Raw genomic sequence first — 24,940 nt, 5'->3', positions numbered from 1 at the left:
TGCTCTGATGTTTGTTATGGTTTGCATAGATATTGATTCCCTTCTCATTAAGCCTGCAAACATCTAATCATTCCTATCTGTTTGGTTTTTTCATTTTTAATAATTTATATTTAAATGTTGGCAAATTGAAGGTCTAATTTTGCCCTTTGAATGCCTCTGCATTCAAGTTATTCAGGCAGATTTTATCTCTTGTTTTTTTAATTCTATTTTGAGTTTTATAAAAATGGATGTTTCTTATTATCCCCCCAACCCATAATTTTCTTTAGCGAACTTTTTTGTTTAATTTTCTTTCGCCTTAACATTTTATTTTTCAGACACCTCTCATTGAACCTCACGTTCCTCTTCGTCCTGCTAACACCATTAGCAAGGTAATGGGATGTAGGTGGGGTGATGAGCTGTCAGAGCTAGCTTCTTAGGTAACCACTGGAGGTGGTCAGTATGTCAGAGCATCACATCAGGAAACCTTGGATACATTTTCTAGACACAGTAAATATTCAGTGTGTTTCAGTTCTTAAATAAAACAGCGACATGTCAGACAAATGAACAATGTAAATGTGTGAATGAGTTGTATTTGTTCAAGCCAGAGTCAGAAAGTGATTTAAGTATTCATCTGGTTTGCTTTCCTTCTATAAATTCTCCTTCTTCCTCTGCTCTCACCTGATTAAAATCCAGGTCCCTTCAGAGAAGATCCTCAGGGCTGGAAAAATTTTACGAAATGCCATTCTTTCTCGAGCACCTCACATGATAAGAGATAGAAAATATCACCTAAAGACATACAGGTATGTGCAATAATCCTAAAGGCTCTGGCCCCCTCAGATTCATGTGTAGTGAAATGGAACAAACTTGCGTTTTCTTGTTTTCCATCCATGGGCAGCTTGTTTTATAATCCTCCAGGTTCTGGAAGATCTAAGCTTGTCTTTGATCCCTGCTTAACTTTAATTATCCTTAATATTCCCAGCAGTTATTCCTAAACTAATTTGCTTGGACATTGGTTTAATTGTGATAAACAAAGAGAAGAAAAAAATTTTTTATTTGTTTGCTAGTGTTTTTTTAAGGAAATTATTAGATTTAGATGAGATTCAACTAACATTTACTGAGCATTTATTTGTGCTTGAAGCCCTCTGCCAGGCCATTTTCCATATGTTATCTTATTTTACCCTCACCACAACCCTGCTGGGTAGGTGTTAGGCCATTTTTCAGATGATAAAACTGAGGCTCAGAGAGATTAAATAGTTTTCCTTGTCCAAGTCACAAGTCTAGTGATTGGCAGAGCCAGGATTTAAACCAACCAAACTTGGTTGATTTCCAAGTGCAATGATCTTTTCATTCATTCTATCATTCATTAATTCCACAACTGTATTAAGTACTTACTGGGCACCAGATGCTATTGTGTTCCAAGCCCCAAGGATACAGGAGTAAACAAAATTATACAATGTTCTTTACAGAGTTTACTTTCTACTGTAGGATTTCATTCTAGTATGCATATAGTGAGACATACAACTCTGTATCACATCTGTAATCATTTAGATTAAGGACTCATAGCTGTCACTGGAGTTCAGAAAGTATTTAGTTGAATCTTCTGGGATGACTGAACAGTGGTAGGTCAACTGAAGATCCATGTTTGATTTGGCTTTTGATTATTTTTCAATTCAACAAGGATTTAGGAACTGGAATGGCCTATGTATGGCACACAAGCCTTCACTCTCTCCTCACACCCATGGATCACCCTCATAACCCTCTTTCAGCAATCACTCAACTCTCCCATTTAGCCTAGACATGACCTCAGAACCCATCAGACTTGGCATGAGTGAAAACCCATTTGATTCACATGAACCAAATTCATAAGGCCCAAGGAAAAGCTAGATTACAAATTTTAAAGTTATCCTGAAAGATACATATCTTTCTAGGGAATCAACTATGATAGAACCTATAAAATTCGACCTGATTCACCCTATAGCAAAGCTTCGAGTACATGTGCTTCAAGATCCAGTCTCTTTCCCAAGGACAGAGATGGGAAAACATGGCAAACTCTTCCTCTTTGGATCACTTTTTCCGTACTCCATACAACCAAACACTCTTATGCTTGTGCTTGTCATGAATATGTTTACAAGACCCAAACTGACAGTATATTTGTTACATTAGCTGGCCTCTTCTTGGATAGAATTTTGGAAATGAGCTGGGATTTGAGAAACACTTTAGTCTTATCAACAAGACACCTTCCATTTCTTAAGACAGATGGTTCATCTAGCCCTTTTAATGTTGATATTTACTAACTACCATTTTGGATGTCTGCATTTGGAACTCTCCAACCCTGGAAGTTCATTCTTTTGGGAGTCTGTGGTCTCTACACACTGCTATAATTTTAAAGGAAGGAAAGGTTAAAAAAAAATAATCATGTGTCACCTGTTCCCAGAGAGAGTTAGAACACTTTAACTCATTAAGTGAATCTCAAAATCTAATATGGCTGAAGGACCTTTTTCTTTCTAAGTCTTTATTATTTTTTCCCCTGACTTAAGATGTGACTATGCTTTTCCAAATGTTGACTTGCATTAGGGAAATTCCATTAAAATATGTCATCTTTGTGACGAAATGGAAACCAGGAGTCAGAAACCATAAACCCTTTCTTGCTCCATAGTACTGACATTTTAAATCCCTGAAATATAGGTGTCATGTCTATTCCACACCCTATGACACAAATTAATGACCTGTTGGTAATAACCCATGCACTCAACTGGACGCCGAAGGGATGACTTCCTTTTTCTGCATCCCAGTTTGAGTTCCTTGCCCCACACCTTGTACTTCCCAGTTCCATCTCTCTCCTTCCTCCTCCCCACCCACTTACATCATTGCTGCAGTAGTAGAGCACTGAAGTCTCCCCAGATGCAGTATCATCCCCAGTGGTCTGCTGTCGATTCTAAAGTGGCTAGAGATCATTAATGCAGAGGAAACGCAGTGATTCCATCAGCCGCAAGTGGTACAGCTATGTGTCTTTGTTCTGTATTCTGACGGCAGGATTCTCATACCCTGTACAAGGGCCCAGGTGCTCTGGGATCATCTCAATTCCTTTTAGTAAAGATAACCATTGGACTAAAAGCCACATGGAATTAATTTTTTATTCTTTTATATGACTTTTCCCATTAAGAAATTCTCAAATTAGAAGAGGCATGTTTTGACAGGTCATGTGTTCAGAATGAATAGTAACTAGGTGCCTCCTTTGCTCATTGAAGTTCTTTATGGGGGTATAGACTGTTTTCAGAGCAGCCCTGGAAACCTGATGGTCTTCTCAGTACATCTTCCTTGTGAAATATTCCAGGCCGGACCTGAATCAGGGCATCCCAGGAGCTTGGACAGATCTCTAGAATATTAGAACTGGAAGTGGCCTTAGAGGCCATCTTTTCCTCCTTGTTTTTTTACAGATGAGAAAACTGAGAACCAGAGGGTTTCAACGATATGGCCACAGTCACATAGCTACTAACTAGCAGGCCCGGTGCTGTATCTCATGACCCCTCCCAGGCTAAGCCTCTTCCTAAAGTGCACAGCACCAGGAAACTCCTCCAGTTTAAACTAGAGAGGAGCTCCCTGAGCTCGACCCCAGAGATGGTGCCATCCTTAGGAGGGGAGGGGAGGCCACGAATGACACAGACCCAGCTGCTCTGTGACATCCTGTGTTGTCCCCTGGGATCCCGTCCTAAGGCTTCAAGATTCCATTTCCGCCTTTGAGCCATCATGCCACAAACACCTGCCCTTCCCTCTCACCCCACCTCAGTGTTCCCTCGTGTGTGTGTGTGTGTGTGTGTGTGTGTGTGTGTGTGTGTAATTATATGTTTCCTAACTAATACATGTGGTCTGCCCATCCTGACGGACTTATACAGAGGGGCAACTTGGGGGTGAATGTGTGACTATTACAGAAAGAGTGTGGAGCTCCTCAGATGACGGGCTCTGCAGCAGTGCTCATGCTCATTACATAGGACTTTTTTCAAAGAGATTTGCATCGCTAATTGCTTGTTTCTCCCAACACCCCTCTGAGGAAGATCAGTAGTATTACTTGAAAATATAAAGTGCTATATAATTTTGCACTTATACAGCGCCTTTCATGGAGCACCTCCAAGTGCCTCACAAACATTAACTCATTCCTCACAAGGCTCAGGTGAAGGAAGTCAGAATTTTGCTTTGCCTTCATTTTACACTGAGATTTTCTGGGACCGGCTCAGGGCAAAAGAGTTTCTGGCCCTGGGATTAGCTTGCTAAAATAATGTTCCACATCTCATGGCCCTTCAGTCTCCCCCCGAGCTGCAGTTTGTAATGCTTTTTCATTGCCTGGAAGGTTCCCTCATGAGCTGAGTGGTTCTGCTGGTTTGTACAAAAGTTTGAGAACTGGAGGCCACATCATGCCATGCTTTGTTGGCCCTGAGACCTCATATGGTGGAAGAGCAGGCCCAGTGCTGTATCTCATGACCCCTCCCAGGCTAAGCCTCTTCCTAAAGTGCACAGCACCAGGAAACTCCTCCAGTTTAAACTAGAGAGGAGCTCCCTGAGCTCGACTCCAGAGATGGTGCCATCCTTAGAAGGGCACAAGCATTTCGGGAAGGTCTTTCAAAAGCCATCTCCCAGCCTTCATTTGCAAAGGGGTGACTTCCCACCATTTGTGTCCCCGCTCTCCTTAGGCAATGCTGTGTGGGAACCGAGCTGGTGGACTGGATGCTGCAGCAGACTTCGTGCGTTCACTCCCGAACTCAGGCTGTTGGCATGTGGCAGGTGCTGGTGGAGGACAGCGTTCTCAACCACGGTAAGACGAGCCACAGTCCCCGGAAAGCCCTCTGGAAATGCTAAGTGCATTTCCCCGGTAAATTGTTGCTATACTCCCACATGGGAAAGAAAGAATTATGATCCCTTTAGAGGCCCGCAGAGCCAGCATCTTCATTTAGCAATACAAATGCAGTGAGTGGAGGCTATCAGTTGCTATGTTCCCCCATTGTGCCTTCCTAACTTGGGAGAACGTATGAAGGGAAAATGAAATGGCAACTCGAGTGCATGAGATCCAATTATGTTTATTAGTTTGCATTCACGGTTCATTGATAGTGTGATTATACTCTGAGCATAGCAATCCCGATGTGGGGGCAGAATGAAGAGCAATGAAATGTGTGGCCAGGCTGATGGCATGAAAGAAAGTAATGAAATTAGAAGCTGCCTTTTAACTGTGGTGTGATCTGGGAGAGCCAGTTTGGATACACACAGGATGACCATATTGAAGATCGGGAATGTGCTCGACAGTTGAGGTCCCTGATTGCTGCAGGGGCGATCATTGGGCAGGGTAGCTGGTCAGGACTGGAGTGGAACTGTGGTTGAACTGCTTGTGCCATTTGCTTTCAGACCGCTTTTCCAAACTGACAAACTACTAAAATCATTCATTTAATTTAACAACACCTGAGAGTCTAATGATGGCTTCACCAGTGTTTCTCAGACTTTAATGTGAATACGAATCACCTGGGACTCTTGTTAAAATGCAGATTCTGATTCAGCAGCTTTGGGATGGCTCTTGAGGGTCTGTATCTCCAACATGTTTCTAGATGATGCTGATGCTGATGCTGCTGTTTGGGATCATGTTTTGAGCAGCAAGAATCTACTATTTCTCTTCATCTTTTGGCAGTGTTGGTGCTCCATCTGAAAAGGGGCTTAAAAGCTTTCAGATATAAAAGTGAGAGATTCTGAGCCAAGTTCACTGACTATCCTACCGAAATCTAAATATTTTTCTTTAAAAGGAACAAGAGACCATGAGAGACGATGGACTCTGAGAAACAAACTGAGGGTTCTAGAGGAGAGGGGGTGGGGGGATGGGTTAGCCTGGTGATGGGTATTAAAGAGGGCACGTTCTGCATGGAGCACTGGGTGTTTTATGCAAACAATGAATCATGGAACACTACATCGAAAACTAATGATGTAATATATGGTGATTAACATAACACAATAATAAAAAAAGGAAAAAAAAACAGAAGATGTCCTTAGATTAAAAAAAATCATAATAAAAAGTAAAAATAAATATAAAAAAGGAACAAGAGAAAAAAACTTTTAAAAATCAGAACTGTCCCTTCTAGGGTTATATGACCTAGAAGCTTGGTCTAGTCAGTTTTGTTCAAACAATTAATTTTACTCTAACTTTTTTTTTCATAGCAGCCGGACACGTTTACAAACAGAACATACAGAAAGAAAGACATTAATCCTGATCCCTATAAAGTAGGGTTGTTTTAAGTCTGTACTCAAAAACCATTATAGAGCATGATCTGGCAGTTGGTTATTTTCCTGTTTGGGACACGTGTCCCACATGCTAGAAAATGTCACCAAGGCAATTTTTGCTGGTCAGAGTGCTCATCTCAGAAAAGTTGGCAGGCTCTCATAAGAAAGTGGTAGGGCAAGCCAGAGGCGGGCGGGTCTGAGAGAGCTGCGAGGTGCCTGGCCGCAGTGGGGAAGTCATGTCTTCCAGCTGCACGGCCCTGGGCGAGGTGGAGTGAGGGGGGTGAGGAGTCTCACCACTTTGCTGTCACTTGGCTCTCTTGCCCGACCCCGTCCATTTGCTTCTGGTAAACGCAGCTGTGAGGCCGAGGGACAACAGCTGACGCTCGTCTTCATGTTTCGCGTAGTGGACCAGGAGCACCATTTCCAAGACAAATATTTATTTTATCGATTTCTGGATGACGAGCACGAGGATGCCCCTTTGCCTACTGAGGAGGAGAAGAAGGAGTGTGATGAGGAGCTGCAGGACACCATGCTGCTGCTGTCGCAGATGGGCCCGGACGCCCACATGAGGATGATCCTCCGCAAGCCGTGAGTGAGAGCACGGCGGCGCCCCCTGCGGGTCCCCGGGGCCACGGGGGTGCGCAAGCACGCTCGCGGGGGCCACCGGGAACGAGGCCGATTTCAAAAGTCCCGGCCTTCACCAAGGGCCGAAGGAGAGGCTCTGAAGGGGTGACACAGCAGTGTTTGTCTCCCCTGTATTTTATTTTTGAGCCAGATAATTCCATTTCCCTTTTGCATGAGTGAAAACTGTACAGATTTTTAGCGGTGGGTTCAGGATGTCAACACTGATTCCGCCTATTAAATGACCTTTGGGCAATGACAAACAGAAACTGCTCGGTTTCTGTGCCGGACTGCGACAGCCCCTTTCTTTCTAATGCAAGAGGACGGAGGTCATCAGAACCATAGACGTCATGCCAATGCTTGCGTTCATTCATTCATTCAACACATCCTTTCCCGCGGTTCTGAACCTTCTTCTCTTCAGCTTTGAGACCCGTTCCTAGGAGAATACCACCGCTCCATTAGCGCTTCCAGGCCTCCTTTCTGCCTGTGCGATGCTCTCCCCCTTCCATCTCAGCCGAAACCTCCTCACCTCCAGTAACAACCCATCAGCTATGCTGGAGGGTTCTGAAGTGTTTAATCAGATGGATTCAGAAAGAATGTACTGAGCCCCTGTTTCACTCAGGGAGCTCTCCTGGTTCCTCTGGGCCATACAGAGTAGCATATACCACGGCCCCAAGCTCGGGGAAACCTTTTCAATAAGGGATGACTTGGCACTTGGTTCTGAGGCCACCACACACAGGCTTATGTTTTCCTTCTGGGAATAAAATGGCCCTCCACCCTGCGACCGGGGCCAGCAGCCGTGGATGTTGACTCTGAGTCATGGGCCTGGCCAACCCCCATTTATTAGCAGGTCTTGACAAGAGTATTAAACTTTACATGTCTTGTGTGTCCACTGGGCACATTCCAAAAATGCCATGTCCCTCAGACCAACTTCCCCAAAATCTGCCCCTCAGACCAACCTACGGTACTTCTCAGTGCTTCTGTTTCCTTCCTTCAACGTATTTCATTTTTTGTCATGTTATGTTCTCTTTGTCAAAACTTTTTTTGGGGTTTTAATGTCCACCACCATGTGTATCAAAGGCCTGCCCTGATTCCAGTTAGCACCATCGTTTTTAGCTCTAGAACATTCATTCTAGTTCGGCCCCTTTAGCCTCAAAACCCTTTATTCAAACAAAAGTTTTCAGAAAAATCCAAACTATCAAACAGAAAAGCCATCACTTCACTGACCTAATTATGGGTAGCATCTGAGAACTTTACCCAGCCAATCTATGCTCTGTCTGCCCTGAAGGATCACAGGGGTGGGTGGCTGAGGGGACACGAGAGAATCATCAGGGCATGGAGAACTCAGAGGAACCCCATTCTAAACCATGCTTTCTTTCACATCAGCCTGCTTTTCTCTCTCCCTTCTCCATACACCTTTGTCCCATTGTCCGGATCCATCCCATTTTTGCTGTCACTTTTACTCAAGCCAACACCATATAGTGGTTCTGGATCGGAAGTGGGACAGCCTCCTAAGGGGTATTTGGAAATGTGGGAAGATGTTTTGGTTGCATCAGTGCATGAGGGGGCACACTTTTGCCATTCACTGGGCAGTGGTTTGGACCAAGGGATGCTAAACCCACCCAACAATACCTAGGACCCTACAAAATAATGAGCTGCCCTGAAACTAATGCTCCTGTTGAGAAACACTGCTGTAAGCTGTGAGTTTCTGAAAGGCAAGGACACGTCTCATTTTACTTCATTCATTCATTCATTTAACCAATATTTGATAAACACCTATTTTGTTCTAGATACTATGTTTAGTTGTTAAGGTTGAAGCAGCAAACAAGAAGGTTGCTCCTCCTTCCTGGAGCTTTCTGCCTAGTCCAAGAGACAGACCTTAAACAGTTATGCAAGGAATCATTTTATCATAGCTGTAGTACATTCTAGTACAAAGGAAAATGTAGTGTCTATTAATGGAGTATAATATGGAAAGGGGGATTTAATCTGGCGTAGAAGTTAGAGAAAGCCATATTCCTAGCTCCATGCATTCCACCCAATAGACCATCAGTAAACCCTTGCTGAGTGAATTCATGATCAAATGAATATATAGTCCCAGCTAATGTGCCCTCAGCTCTTAGTTGCTTCAAGAGAAGCAGAAATGCCATTTGATTTACAAAAATTTTTGAGCATGGGCCAAAGGGGTTCTTTAAAAAATGTAATAAAATTGTTCCTGCCTTTGGAAATTTTATAATCCAGTAGGGGAGGCACTCCCAAATTAGATTCTGATGCAACAAACATTTATTGAGTGCCTGCTGTGTGCAAGAAACATTCATGCCAATTGCTTGATTCATCCTCACAAGAGCCTGAGAGCTGGTTTCATGAGTGACCCGTAGAAATAGGAGCCTATGCTTGTGCTTTTTTTCTTCCATACAGCACTGAATTGCGTGGTCCTTGGCAGCCCAAAGGTTGTTCAGAGAAAACTACATTCCAAAGGTCGGATTTTTCTAGTCAATCACTGGAAAGTACAGGTTTCACCAGTATTCCAAGACACATCATTTGGGTGTCCTTGGGCCTTCCCCATCTTTCCAGGTTTTATGAAACTACAAAATTGGAATCGAGCTGGTAATTCTTCTGACTCAGTACTCTTTTTCTTTCTGTTGGAATGACAGCCCTGAAGAAATAGGAAAGTGAAGAAGAAAGAATCTAATTTGGGGGGACAGACTTTCAAATTCTACACATACACATACACACTTTTTGGGGGGTGGGGAGAGTCCGATAATAACTGTTGGAGCTTTGACTTTATTTTATTTGAGTGGAAAGAGAATACACTTAGTTGATCAAGAATTGCCAGGATCACTGCTATCCTTAAAGAGACCAGCTGAGCACTTTGCTCCTGGAAACTTGAGGGCATGTTTAAAGGTCCTGGAAATGTTGACTTTTTACTGCCCAGACAGCCAAGTCATTAGGAAATGTGGAGGCATGAGATGCATTGGCTCCATATCGACCGGGGCAGGACCCCCCAATTTTTTTAATTCAGCACAGCTGCATTTTATAATAGTCACCACTGCCAGAGAGGCTGCAGAACTCTGATAATTACTGGGAAAGAAATAACACAATATTCTTTGATGAGAAGATTACTTTGAGAATTTGATTGTATAATGAAGATGTTGCTTTGAAAGGTACTTCCCATTGTTCTGAATCTGAGACTCGCTAGCGAAAAAAAAAAAGTGTCACTTGTTTTGACAGGCTACTTAGAAAAATTCTCTGTTTATTACATTAACTGCAGCATTTTAACTGTCAAACTATGAAAGAATGTTCTGTAGTTTAAAAAACAGAATAGAGCTTCAGGGGAAATTTTTTGGCATACTCTTGTTGCTATTGGTATTGAAAAAAAAACATACATTCTGAATGTGAAATTAGCTTTTTATGTGGTGGCAGGCAGAGTGACTCACAATGCCCATCCTGGTTTCACAGGTGCAGACCTGGATGGCACTGGGGGGCAAGTACCATAGAACAATGACAGTTTGACAGTGTTGCTGTCGCAGCTCGCAGGCAGGGCCATCAAACCTCAAATGAGCTCTTGGAGCTAATTGTTTTGATTCAGCTTTGTTTATAAGTCTAAAAACAAGAGGTTACCCTACAGCAAGTAGATACAGTGGAGCCCCTTGCCAATAGAAATGTTCCTTCTGCTTACCTTTGAGCAGAGACTTTGGATAGGGGGCCAAGGGAAAAAGATGTAGAGTGACCAGGTGAGCGGGATCTTATAAGCTCAGGGGAGCCAGCTGGATAAAGAGGCTTCAAGAACATGAAGGGTTCTGATCATATGTACATGCCTCTCAACCTCTTCTTCCAAGAAAAGTGAGATATGATGTCCCACTGTTTAGCATGGTCTGTCCGAAACCAGCCTAAAGATGGGAGGGAAATGAAGTGGATGCCATTTGCCAAATCTAGTTCTAGTTAGGTCTGCAATTCTGAAATTCCCCAAAAGCCTGGAAGCTTAACTAGTTGAGAAAGGGATAAGTTAGTTGGCCTAAGCAGAAGGGGGGGAATATATAGATACATAAAACAAAGAAATAGTATATAAATATGTAAAATACGTATAACAAAGATATGACATATGAATATATATACGTGTATATATACATACACAATATTCTATGCACACACACATATATATACACACACAATACACACACACACACACACACACACAGAATTCTTGGCAGATTCTGGAATCTTCCAAATGAGCGAGAAACTCAGAAAGTTGAGTTCATTTATTTCATGTGATAAATGAATACTTCCTAACATATGCTATAGGGCATAAGTTTAAAAGGAAACAATTTAGATGATTAAGTGATATGAGAAAACACGCAGTGAGAGTGGGTTGTTAATTGGGTCAGTTGGCTGCATTAAGGCAGCCCCCACCTGCTGTTCCACACACTTGCTCTAGAGGGCATTTGAGAGGCTGTCTATTTTCTCCATATTAATAGAGCCTCTTTTAATAGGGTCTTTATCTGTCCAAACTGTTTTTGAGGGTGTGAAAGTTGAAATCCTGATAATTACAGGGAAATTTGCTTCCTCAGGGGAACCCAGATTAGCAAGCCTAAAACCAGTGGTGCCTAGGGTTTTGATTTCTGTTGGGATATGCCAAGAAATGTTCAAAGTTATGAAATTCATCCTCAAATGCAAATCAGATGAAAAGAGAAACATGACTTAAAGATCCTAATCTTTATGAAATAAGAAATTCATTGTGAATCTTTTCTTTCACTGCATGACAAACTTTGCCTTTGTTTTTTTCTGGAAAGATTGCTGTGCCCTAAGTGAAAGCTTGTAGAATTTACCAGAAGAAATGATTGCATTAAGTGGGCCATTTCTTGGGTTTGGATTTGTTGCCTCTCCCCTGTGAAGGCAATTTACTGCTTACCCCTCATGTTTACGTGCCCAAGTAGCCAACCACTGGATTACTGCCACTGAGATTCAGATTTGGGAGAGGGGAAGACGGATGTACTGCCCATTTACAGTGTAGGGTTCATTATAAGATTACCTCAAGATTTTAATGACTTTTTATTGTTAAAGTCAATGTGTTCATTGTAGAAAATTTGGAAACTACTGAAAAGAGTTAAAGAAAAAATAAATAACACCTGCAATCACATCTCCCAGAGATAATTATCAGTATTTTGGTGCATGTTCCTCTGGTTATTTTTCACTTCCCAACTTTTTGCCCCTAATAGTATATTGTGGTATTCTCCCTTAATCTTAAATATTCTTCAAGGATAGGATTTTTAATAGGTGCATAGTAGTCAACCCTCTGAATGTCCCTGATATATTCAGTTAGTCCTTGTTGGATGTTAGGTTCATTCTCAAGCCCTTTCTTAACAGCAGCAAAAAATAATATTTTAGTGCTCTTTTTCCCGGAACAAAGAAAGAACTCCTAGCCTGACAGGAGTGCAGGGGTGGGACTGGAGCCAGAAAGATGTCAGGAAAGTTCCATCAGGGAACAATAAGCTATTTCACACTAAATGAATGCCCAGACCAAGCGTGCTAGTAAATGTGACTGGAGAGTTAGACCCAGGTCAGATTGAGGGGGTTCTGCTATGCACTCTCTGTGCACTGGATATTATTTTATAGCCATTGGGGCACCATTGAAGAACCTTATGGGAGGTTTGGATGGTCAACTTTGCAGTAGTAGGTTTCTCTGCTATCTATGGAGAATGCTGAGACTAAGGACACAATGCCAGATATTGAGTTCTTTGAGATTAAAAATTAATTCTATTTTGAGAATTTTAAAAAATATTTTATTGTTATGTTAATCACCATACATTACATCATTAGTTTTTGATGTAGTGTTCCATGATTCATTGTTTGTATATAACACCCAGTGCTCCATGCAGAACGTGCCCTCTTTAATACCCATCACCAGGCTAACCCATCCTCCTAGCCCCTCCCCTCTAGAACCCTCAGTTTGTTTTTCAGAGTCCATCATCTCTCATGGTTCGTCTGCCCCTCCGGTTTCCCCCGCTTCATTCTTCCCCTCCTGCTATCTTCTTCTTTTTTTTTTTTTTAAACATATATTGTATTATTTGTTTCAGAGGTACAGGGCTGTGATTCAAGAGTCTTGCACAATTCACAGCGCTCACCATAACACATACCCTCCCAAATGTCTATCACCCAGCCACCCCATCCCTCCCACCCCCCACCACTCCAGCAACCCTCAGTTTATTTCCTGAGATTAAGAATTCCTCATATCAGTGAGGTCATATGATACATGTCTTCCTCTGAAAATTTAATGACAGCATTTGAGATACATGCATTTGACCCAAGAGACTGCTAAATAAAGTGAAGGTAAGACTGAGCTCCAGAGCCCTGGATTCTAGTCTTACTAAATCACTAAAAAGTACCCAACATCTCCAGATTACAAATCTCTTAAATTATAAAGCAAGTTTAATTACCCTGCTTACCCTCTCCCAACTTCACAAACAGATTGTAAACAGAAAAGGAAATGCAATTTTATTTAATCACAGCCAACATTTATTGAGCCACATATACTAGGGACTATGTTCAACAATGATCTAATTCAATTTTTCCAATAGAACTGTGAGGTGGTTATTAATATCGTCCCCGTTTTATGGATTAGGAAACAGGCATAGGTTAAATCACCTGCCTGTGTTGGACTCAGGATTTGGTACAGGTCTGTCTGGCTCCAGAATCTGTGTTCTTTACTGTGGTCTACCCCCTTTCTTGGGCCTAAAAGGATTCAAAATGGCCTCCTGGGTTTATTCTTAGAGTATCAATGAGGAAAGATGTCATGGGTACTTGATTTAAAAATAATTATTACACACTAATCTCATCTTACTCAATTATTACTTATAGACCTGAATGGAATACAGGTGTTATCATCTACTTAGAAAAATATTCACATCAACTCACTAGCCAGGATTACAAACAAAACTTAATCATTAATAGTTGAATCACACTATATAGTTTATACGGTGACCTTCTATACCTCCCATCCTTGAACCTCAAAACAACTCTATGAAACGAGCAGGACTTACGTTATTATCCACCATTTACATGTGAAGAACTTGAGCTTAGTAGATGTCAAGTTCCTTCCTCAACATCGCACAGAAGTATATGTGGCTGAACTAGGTGCTGAGTCCACATGTCTGCTTACTCCAAATCCAGTTTCATTCCTTTTTTTTTTCCACAAAGAATATTCTTTCCTCTATTAGTTTGCTTCAACTTCGTCCTCTCTAGTGTGTTTACTGAATGAGGAGTGAAATCCAAAGAAATATGGATAATCCCTCTGTCTCTGATTAATTAAGAATTAATTTTTGCAAGGAAAAAGCAATAATCCATCTACACAGCACCTCCTCAAAAAACTTCTGCATTTTCTATGTGATATATATATATGTCACACACAAAGGCAAGCAAGTAGCTCTCCTATCTGATGCCATCCAGAGTTGTTTTTCTCAACTTGCTGCTTAGGTGTTTTAAAGGAAAATATTTCTACTTGCACCTTTTCACAGGTTTAACTTTAAACTTCTAGCGTGTCCCTGGAGTAACCACTTGTGCTGGAAGAATGTTGGGCATATTGAGTTTCTTTGGCGGGGGGCATATTCAGTTTCTAAAAATGAAAAACCTTAAGTTACATTGTCCTAAAAACACTTAGCACTCAGGGGCTTTAATTATGGAAACTTACCCCATATCCTGATGGGGATGAATTCGTTTCTCAGAAATATTCATAAAGCATCTGCCCTTGACTGCAGTGGTAGACTGTATTCATTTCTAACCTCACAAAGAAGGAAAGAATCCCCATGTACCCAGGCATTGCTATCACAACTAAAAAACGCCTACTTTCATCTGAAGTAAACTTAAAATGTTCTTTTCTGGGTTAAAGATAAAGTGAAAGGGCGGTGGTGTGGCAGGAAAGTGAGTAGACGGAGCAGGACAGGACACTTTAAATGTCCAGTCACCAGGTTCCTGGAATGGCTCTAACACTGAGTATCTCACTCTTGAGCAAGGGTCCTGGGAGGTGAAGAAAAGAAGCACGTTCCATTGGTTTATTAGACAAGAGGGTGGGTAGTGACACCAAACTTCCTTTAAGGGAAGTGGAAGAGGTGAGATCTCAAGATCTTAAGAGTGTTGGAACATGATCCAAGTTTGAGAAATGACTTACGAGCTGGACAGTCAGGTGGAATGAAGTGGAGTGTTGCAAGAAAAATAAAGCGTTCCCACCCCACCCCTCAGAAAAAAAATAATAAAGCATTTCCTTTATTTTGAAGCATGACCATGGCTTACTAGATATTTATAACATTGACTTTTCTGGGTATTTTCCCCCATGCACCAGGGACGAGGTCTACTAGACAACAGGTCTAGAAGAACTGGGTTATTTACTTTCTCTCCGGCGTATTTTACCACGGCCACACCAAAATGCAGCTTGGTGTCTGGACGAATCCCTCATTTTATCCACATTCCAATAACCGAGGAGCTCTGTCTCTGACCTTGATAAATTCCTTGATAAAACTGTATTTACCAGCAGCTTCCAATATCACCTGAGCCCTCCCATCCTTTAATGTATAAACTGCTTCTCCATCCATCCCCGTTTATTATCTTGTCTGTAACTAGACATTGCTGCCAGAATGCATCCCCTGCAGAAACTAGGCCTTTCCACAGCAGGATCCGACAAATCCACATCAATGTGGCACCACGCAGATTTGTAAAGAAGCAGGGATGCCTAATATCTCTCCCTGTGACATCTGGAGAAGGACAAGTAAAGACCAGGTACATTCACCGGCTGCCACTCAGAGCAGCTAGAGAGTCAATTCACTTCCCCAGCCTCATAGGTTACTCTGTGAAGGTGCATGGGAGTTCCCTCCTCCTGCTTGGGGCACAGTGTTCCCTTGACTCTTGAAAGCCAAATTGCCTTCAGTCCTTGGGACCCTTTCATTACTGTTTGAACAGGCTGGGGTCTGATTTGCAGGATCTCTTCTCCATTTTCTTCCCTGTCACCCCCGTAAAGACCAAAGCATGAGAGGTGCTTAATGCCACTGTTTGCCATGAGAAACCCGCTTTTAAAATGTGACTTTGTTCAGTGATTGTGGTGGGGAAGGCTCACTTGTAGTTGTTATCAGGTGCCCTTTGGTGGTGGGGGGGAGGGCTGCAGATCAAGATCAAGAGTAGAGAGGTGAGTCTTTCCTGAGACACTAGATGGCACAGCAGCTCTGAGCTGGCGGCCTTGGGAGAGGTGGGCTGGCTCTCCCTCCTCGCTGCCACAAACTCAAGATCTACCTGGGGCGGGAGAGGGGCTCATACTGTGATTCACTCTGATGGGCAGAGGTTGGCCGCTTGTGCTGCCGCTGACCTCCTCCCTGGGACTTCCCTCCACTTGCAGTCCTGACGATAGGCTGAGGCCCCGGGAACATCAGTGAGTTTGCTTGCAGCAAACCTCTCACAAATGCTTTTGTGGCTTTGCAAACTGGGAAAATACTCATTTTTTAGAGTAAGTCCGCTCACACCTTGCAGTCCTGACTTCTGTCACCTCATTAAAACATTTGCTATAAACAGGACCGAAAAGTTCACAGCTACCTGGGTGGATGGCCAAATGACAGTGGCTTGCCCTGTGATTACATTGACCACGTTAGACCATGGGGTTGTGTCTTTCTTTTCTTTCTTTTTTTCTTCTTCTTCTTCTTCTTTTTTTTCCCCCCTTTCATTTTGAATGTTATTTAGGACTCGGAGGCTAAACTGTTTTGAGGCTTTGTTCCATTCGGCTTCAGATAGCTGCCATGGGATTCTCCACAGCCCCCAGCAAGTTCCCGTGGAAGTGCTTGCTTCTCTCTAGTGGTTACTGATGAATGGAGGCGCAGGGGGTCGAATAAGCCGCCACGTGGATTTCTGCGCAGGTGCGGTTCGCCTCCCCAGCAGAGCCGCCCCTGGAAGGCGGCAGGGGCCGTGCTTCCAGGCAGGCTTTGCTGTACGAGAGGCACACGCGGGAGCAGGCCAGCCGAAGCCACCTCCCTTCCTCCCACTCGTTGCCAGACTGAGGAGGACTTCCCAGGAATGGAGCCTTTCTGGATATTTCGCTCCTGGGAGAGCTGCTGCTCCTTTTCATCCTCTGTGCCCCGTAGGAGGGCCCAGGGCTTCTCTCTCGGGCTCCTCCCCGGGCACTTGTCTTGCAGAGCAGGTCTCAAGTTTGAGCCTGGCTGGAAACTCTGCACTGCCTCGTGCCCCGTGTGGGGCGTGGGAAAGAGAGCCGGTGGCCCGCGGACCCGAGAGAGGCCTCTGTGGGTGAACCACTCTGACCCTCTCCTGCCCTTGTCTTGTCTGTTGTCTTCCTCCCGTGGTAGTTTTCTGTGAGGATGGAGCTGTGGCGGCTTCCAGTCATTTCTCAGACATTTTATTCCTCTCTGATTTCTGTCATCCAAGAATTCCTAAAACTCTCTGATCTGGCCATAGTACTATTTTGTGGTTTGTGGTGATGGTGATGCGTGTTTGTTTTCAGTGCTCTTTTGGATTTTAAAATACCTTTCCCATCAGACCGTTAGTGTGGCAGATAAAAATATGGCCAAAAAAGGACTGAGCCCCACAAGGGCTGCTTCGTCTTCGATGGTTACCTCTCTCCAGGCTACCACTGATCTTGATTTAGTTAGACTGAATGACTTCCGCTGGTCTAACATGGAATTTCCTCCTCACAACTGGATGAATGAAATCTATAATCCTATAGAAAATACGTCTTTTCTATCATCTTAGGGGATTTGGAGTAAGAGGTGAGGTTTGATATTCTCATCCTGTCTCCTTCCTCCATTATTAATTAACTATCTGCCATGACACAAACGTGCCAAATCAAAAGTGAACTGTGTCATGGGCACCTCATCTGACTTGACCTTCATTAGGAAGGACAGCAGAGCACAAGCCCCTATTTCCCTCAGGCCACAGAACAAGAACTAATCCATGATACTGCTGCCTTCTTCCTTGGGCAGACCCTGAATTCAGCATGAATTGTAAGAACATGTGTGTTCATTCATCTGATGAGCTGGTAATAATGCCATCCTGCGCTTGGGCTATATTTCCAGTGTATCAGTACTTTGTGTATATTAACTCATTCGATCTTTATGACAACCCTGTATTATTCCCATTTTACAGATGCAGAAACAAGGCATTACACCAAACACATCCCTAGGAAGTTCCTGATTTAGATCTCCAATCCAGTGCCCTTTGCACGACCAGATGCTGCTTCTCTTGAGAAGAGCAGACTAGAGTTATGGATATTTTAAGCATTCTTGACAGTTTGTTGTAATTACCACAGCAGCAGGACCATGTGTCATGGAAGAATAAGGGTGGGAGGACCAATTTTAGCTAGGAGAGATGACATCTGAGTTGGGCTTGTAGCAGAACAAAATATAGCAAAGAGAAACATGTGGAAGGTCATGGAGGCACAAAAAAGCCTCACATGTGGGAGGAATGCAGAGGTGTCTGGTATGGCTGGAGCAGAGAGCAGAGCCGTGAGGTAAGGAGTGAAGAGAGGGGAGACCGAGGAGTCTGGAAAAGTAGATTGAGATTTGCCTTCACAGAGCCTTGTGGGATGATGAGGGAGGCTTTCTGGACCGACTGAGCTTGTGGTACCTGTGGCTTATCTGGGAGGAGATGGTCAGGAAGCTCTTGGAGCTTAGGAACAGCATCTGTTTGAAGATAAAGATATAGGTCTCGGCATTACATAGATGAAAGTTGGGGGGTTTTCCCCAGGGAGAGAAGGGAGAACACGCTGAGCACAGAGCTGACAGCAGAACCTTGGAGCATAGCACAACTCAGGAAACGAACGAAAGAACAGACCAGAGAAGGCACAAGAAGAAACACTTAGAAAAGCAGGGGGGTAGGGTGGATACAGAAGAAGGGAGCTCCAGGCAGTGCTCAGCGGCTGGTGTGGAGCAGCAGGGAGTTGAAGAAATTGCAAAAATTCTTTAAATGCTTTACCATCTTCACTTCTCCTCTCCCACACTCCAGTGCAGATCCTAAGATGACCCAGAATGGCTCAAAGGCAGCCTTGAACCACTGTGTCCAATGCTGCATCGAGGATCTGACAGCGTTCTTCATCATAGGTTTTAACTCTTGGACGAAATAGAACTATTTTCATTTTATTTTTTATTGAAGTATAGTTGGCATACATAATCGGTTCTAATATATGGGATTTATAGATTCTAAAGGCAGCGCTTTTTTTTTTTAATCTGTAGGAGTTGATCAGTATGGAGTTCACATCAATAATATTGTAAACACTCCTCCTAAACTCAGAGATCTCCCAAAACTTTGAATCTGTCAAGATTTTAGAGCTAAATTCCAACCTTTTCTTTTCCCAGCTGAGTTTTCTTCTTCCGCATGGTGGTGAGAATGAGACTTGGCAACTGTTTTCCCTTTTAGCCAGGCTCATAGGAGGGTCCTTGCTATTTGCAGCTGATGTCAAGTAGCAGGAACCGCAGGGCTGCTCCCCGTGCTGAAGAGCCATAATCCTATTATGCCGACCTGAGACTTTCACATTAGCTGCCTCTATCCTGGTAGATGGACTGAGGTGACTCAATTGACTTTTAAATCCCCAAAGGTCCCAGTTTCAAAATCCCCAGGTCTAAGTCAAGTAGTAGATTAGGCCCCTTACTAAGAAGGCCTGGCTCCCCGAGAGCTAGGCCATAGCTTTAGCTTTCTCTTCGGTGTCTTTGGGTCCCATACTTCCTGAGTTCCATCCATAAGCACTGGATTGGTGCACAGTTGTGTCCTTCAGTAGTGATCCTTCACAGGAGGTGAAGCTGCCGGGCATCCCCCTGGGTCATGGATTTAATACCTGTTCCTTTGAATAGTCAGGATTAGGAAACATCCTCTGTTGTTGCTCTAAAAGAAAGATCACATTCTTTTCTTCACGTCAAAGCTGCCCTTGAGAAGGTAATGTGCAAGGTATGCAAAGAGCTTTCTTCCTCCAGTTAGCCACACTTGATCTGTCAAGTCCCTCATATTATATATATAATATGGTTGCAAAATTATTTAATCCTGTCAATTATTTTAGAATGTTTACAACTCAGTTTTGATTGCTCAGACTACTTATCCAATAACTCACAAAGTTTCAGATGTAATTTGCTGGCCCAAATTTCATACTTTATCTGTAAGTTTGTTTAACTTCTTAAACAAGGGTTTGAGCTTTGAATATCACTTTGCCGGGTTTTTTTTTTTTTTTCACTTAAATAAATATGCAGGTACCTTCACATTCACTACTTCTTTAGCTTTCACACATCTCTCAGGAAGGTATTGTCCCCATTTTACAGATGAGACTGACACTAATGTCACATGGCTGGTGAGTGGTTGCACTGAGGTTAAAATTTGATCTTTGGACTCAAAATCCAGTGCTCTGTTCAGCACACCAACACCCCCAAATTTATTTGAACACGGAACACTTTTTAAAATGTAACGTAATTGGGGCGCCTCAGTGGGTCAGTCGTTAAGCATCTGCCTTCGGCTCAGGTCATGATCCCAGGGTCCTGGGATTGAGCCCCGCTTCTCCCTCTCCCTCTGCTGCTCCCCCTGCTTGTGTTCCTGCTCTTGCTGTCCCTCTCTCTGTCAAATAAATAAATAAAATCTTTTTTAAAAATAAAAATAAATAAAATGTAACATAATTAAAGATGAAACACCATCATTAGCTCATTAAGGTTTAAATGTTTAACATACAGTAACATTAAGGAATATCATAAATTATTGAAATTTTAGGACAAAATACATCAAATGGACTGATGGTTATATAATAGGTAACATATATGACTGCCCCAATTAGCTGAGAGTAATTGCTGCCTGTCCATCCACATAGCACTTTGAGAATTAATAGCCCGTTTGTTTGTTTTTAAGTTTCAAAAACGTATTTGCCAGGGCTTCAAATTATATTGCAGAGAGCAGTAAAAAACCCAAATTATTGACCAATCATATTAATTATCATTGGTGTATAATTAAACACTATTAGCGATTGCAGAATAATCACAGACAAGAAAGATGATTAGGAATCCTCTCAGTCCTCCCATGCCAAAATGTCCATAACACCCTCATATCCTATCCTTAGAGGTAGGTTATTAGAAATTAGTTTTATAATAATTTATAGAAAAAAACTTTTGATACAACACTGATTGACATCTCATGGAAGACTGGTCATCCATGGAACAGATTTTGGAAAATGAGAGTGTATACCTTCCTTCTCTCCCTTTCTTACTAATCCCAGACACAACTATTTGCCTTCTGCTCATCTCATGCCCTCATTTCCTCAGGGACAGGTGAGAAAATGTTGAGTCTATATTAACCTTCTATTTGAGCCTTATGCTAGAAGCAGATGACATAACCCAAAACAATAGTGACAGGAGCTTTATTCTGTTAGGCTAAGACATCACACAGGATCCCAAGGAATTTGGATCAATCATCCAGTTGATGAAATCAGTTGTTCCTAGTTTGTTAAAAGACAAGTTTTGTAGTTATTGATTCACATGACAATGAAAAGCAGTTTTTAGAGCAATCATCACCAAGTGAGAGATAAGTTTACCAACTATAATGTGAGTGGAATTGTTCTTCCCTCAGATTGAAAGGGAAGGGTACTGTATGCACATCCTTCCATCAAGGAACACATTCATTTCAAAAATTCCTTTAGGGATTATAATGGCATGATCTTTCCCTTTGTCAGTATCTTTTTGCAGAGATTTCTCCTAAGAAATCCCCTAAACACATTACTGATCCCTGAATCCATTTCTATATTTCAAGCTTTTGCAATGACTTTTTTCTCACGGTTTTCTTTTTACTTTTTTTCTTTGTAGACCTGGCCAGAGGACTGTGGATGACCTAGAGATTATCTATGAAGAGCTCATTCACATTAAGGCCTTATCCCATCTTTCTACCACAGTAGGTTGTTTCCTAGTTGAGCGTGGTCAGGGAGGTGGGAGTGGTAAATGCACTGTTAGCAGTGGAGAAGAGTATTATGGTATGGGGGTGGTGGTGAAGGAATGCCTGAATTCTACCTCGTAAATCACCCCTACTCTCCCTCATCAGATGCTAAGGACGTTATACCCAAGAACAATCCCAAAATGGGATCAAGTATTATCACGTTGTTAGTAGTTGTCCATGTGCCCCAAACCCTAAAGCAGTATGAGTGAGTGGGACTGAAGAATGTACTTCATCCTTCCAAACCTGAATCTTGGTTAGACAAGAGAACTAGGCCTTAAGAGGAGCTCTGAGACCCTTCCATGAAATAGAGAGCCAGAAGGAGGAAAGGGAGACATCAAGATGGCCTGTCTTGGCCCACAGGGTCAGCTTTGCCCGGGTTTGCTGCCCTATTGAGAGGAAGCAGAAGGTTCGAGAGAACATTGCTTCAGATATGTTAGAGCCCAGTAGCAGTACCCACTAGTGAAAAATGCCCTCATTGCTATATCAGACTCTGAACATTTACATGATTAAGTTATTTAGGAAGGCATTGGACAGAAACTTGGCCTCTGAATAGGAACAGAAACACCTCCTCCCATAGAAGGAATACAGGAATGTGATTTCCAGGTAACCCAAGTCTCCTATATGCTAGTAATTCAATAACAATGGTAAATAGAAGTTGTTTCAATATTCACAGATCATTATCTAAGGCCCCTTGGCAGTATCTCCATGCTTAATCGGCCTTTCATTCCCAGCTCACTAGGTGGCGTTATGCTATCACTTGGTTGCAGTGCCTGTGGTATTGGGTGGGGGGAGGGGGGGCTGTCAGGTCTCCTGAGAGCCGTGAGGAACTTGCTTTGCCACAGCTCCAAGCAAAGGGCTCCAAACCCTTCCCGCTTCAACTCAGATGGAGCCGCCTTCCCATTCCTCTCCTGCTGCACTACTGGGGGTCTAGAAGCTTGCTTCCCACACACCATCACCCTTGTCATCCTCACTCTGTGCATTAGGGTGGGGATAGGTCTAATGCCTGCGTGCCTCAGCTGGGGTGCCCCTGCCCGTGTAGGCATCATGAGTTCATGCTGTAGAGGGAAGGGAGGGGAGACTCCTTTTCCCTACCTGTGCTCCAGGTTCCCAGCATGCTCCTGCTGTGACTTGCCCAGCTTGGTGGAATTGAGAGGGCTGTGGGGAGTGTCCTCTTCTAGCTCAAACCCTGGGGCCCCAGGCACTGTGGGAAATTCTCAGGTCACTTCGTTCTTAGGAAGATAGAAAAAAAAAATTGGGGACCATAATTTAGAATTTTAAAATAACTAGCTATGTAGGAATATAAATCTGCTCACACATTTAGGCTTAATTATTCACCTCTGAGATATTGACTTTTCCAACACGTGGGTAGCAATGCATTATGTGTGATGTAAGGAAGAGCCTCTCTTAGCAACAGAGTCCTGTGATATTGTAGATTTTTCTCACATTCTCACCAAGACGGACGTGACTGGCAGAGAAACTTGCTAGTTCATACATGGGAGGCCATGTTTTAAATGGCTTCTGGGGAGATTGTCTTGTATGAGTTAGCCTACAAAATAGCTTTTGTCAGAGCTGTAAGAATCTGGTGGCAAATTTAGTGAAAGTGGTTCTAGACGAGAGTAGCTGCCAGCAAAGTGGGGATGGCTGCGTGGGCAGAAGGGTACAGTCGGTACTGCTTGGAAAGAGAACAAGTCCCCCTGCCCAAATCTGCCCTTTCCAAATTCTTTCTCTTTTTCCCCTAGGTTAAACGGGAGTTAGCAGGTGTTCTCATTTTTGAGTCTCATGCCAAAGGAGGAACTGTGTGTAAGTAAACGTAATGAACATTGTGCCTGGCGAGCCTCTCGCAAGCCCAGGCCATGAGAACCTGAGTGCAAATGCTTTCCTTTTTTGGGCCCAGGTCACACTTAGCGGGATGTCATGTGGCGGTTTAGTTTCTCGGGGACCTGCGTTTCTTCTCAGCATGTGTCCGTTCCGTGGCTTCACGGGGGTTTTCTGGTACCAGCTTGGTAACTCTTGCCAGCCTGAGTCCCCGCTTGCTCCCTGCTGACTCAAGGCAGTGTTTAAAGGGGGGGGGCAGCGACTTCATCAGGGAAGGACCCTATGCAGGACCTTTGCATAATGACTTCAGTTTGGTTTTCAGAGAACAAGTCTGTCTCTCAAGATCCCTAGTTAGAGCGATAAACGACCCTGCTTGCTTTTTCTTCTCTCACTTCCACTATCAGCTCCAAGCCTGAGAGAATTTCTTTGCCCCAGATACTAAGACAGTGCTAGTGTATCATTATCTCTCCAGAATCCAAGTTGTTTAGTTCTATGCTGGTATTCGGAAGCAGGAAATTGAAATTTGATATTAATAAATGTGAACAAAATTGTTTAGGCCATCATCTTCCCCAAGCTCTACAAAATCACTCTTGACAAACATGGTTCATGATCTACTCAAGTCAGGAAATGCCACCTTCTCTAATCTCCCGTGGAGAATCAGAAGACACATCAGCTCGCTAAAGTTCTCAGAAGTTCTGCAATAAAGAAAAATGTTCGCTTCATTTAAACTGACACTTTTTAAACTTAGTGAAACATAGGACACCTTTTTAAATGGACACCTGTTAACTTTTCAAGAGATATTCTTTGGAAACCCTTGCCCTTTCTTCAGACTGTGTTAGTCAAATAAGCAGGAACATGAATCGTAAAAGCAAAAAGTTATAAAAATTACATTTCAAAATGTTTTACTTTCAGTCATCAAAAGTGGTATCCCTAACATGGATATTTATTTTAGTAAGAATGTTTTTTCTTTACATTTTAAAGGTTCACTTTAATATTTTTTATTTTTATCATCCCTGATGACTTACAACTTCTCATTTATTTTTTTTCATTCAAACTCCTGATTGTTTTCATTTTATTAAAAATAAAACATTTAAGTATGGCATCTGGGTGGCTCAGTTGTGTGTCTGACTCTTGGTTTTGGCTCAGGTCATGATCTCAAGGTTGTGAGATCGAGCCTTGCATCAGAACTCCACACTCAGCATAGAGTCTGCTTGAGATTCTCTCTCTCCCTCTCCCTCTGCCCTCCCCCGTCGCTTGCTCTCTCTCGCTCTCTCCTAAATAAATAAAATCTTTAAAAAGAATAGAGATTACAAGCACCTTTTTCATCTTCATCAAACACTAA

At 42.9% G+C, this 24,940-nt stretch overlaps 1 protein-coding gene across 8 annotated transcripts in view; it reads left to right on the top strand.

Annotated features, from left to right (window-relative positions):
- The window catches only part of RAPGEF4 (Rap guanine nucleotide exchange factor 4), a 121,297-nt gene that overhangs the window by 36,990 nt on the left and 59,367 nt on the right, over positions 1-24,940 (top strand). For 5 of the 8 annotated variants that reach the window (XM_028122801.2, XM_088022105.1, XM_088022104.1 and 2 more), the window contains exons 3-8: positions 315-368; positions 673-779; positions 4,665-4,786; positions 6,636-6,819; positions 21,657-21,741; positions 23,523-23,583. In XM_028122801.2, coding sequence (XP_027978602.2) covers positions 315-368; positions 673-779; positions 4,665-4,786; positions 6,636-6,819; positions 21,657-21,741; positions 23,523-23,583 — 613 coding nt within the window. The remainder of the gene's footprint in view (positions 1-314; positions 369-672; positions 780-4,664; positions 4,787-6,635; positions 6,820-21,656; positions 21,742-23,522; positions 23,584-24,940) is intronic. The other 3 variants (XM_088022107.1, XM_088022109.1, XM_028122809.2) reach the window with 1 other exon arrangement.

The sequence above is a fragment of the Eumetopias jubatus genome, unplaced genomic scaffold (genome assembly GCF_037043125.1).
Source record: "Eumetopias jubatus isolate StellerSeaLion01/CBP00866 unplaced genomic scaffold, mEumJub1_p1.0 scaffold_3, whole genome shotgun sequence".
Lineage (NCBI taxonomy): Eukaryota > Metazoa > Chordata > Mammalia > Carnivora > Otariidae > Eumetopias > Eumetopias jubatus.
The sequence above is the reverse complement of the archived record's forward strand: the minus strand, read 5'-3'. Positions and strand labels throughout refer to the sequence as shown.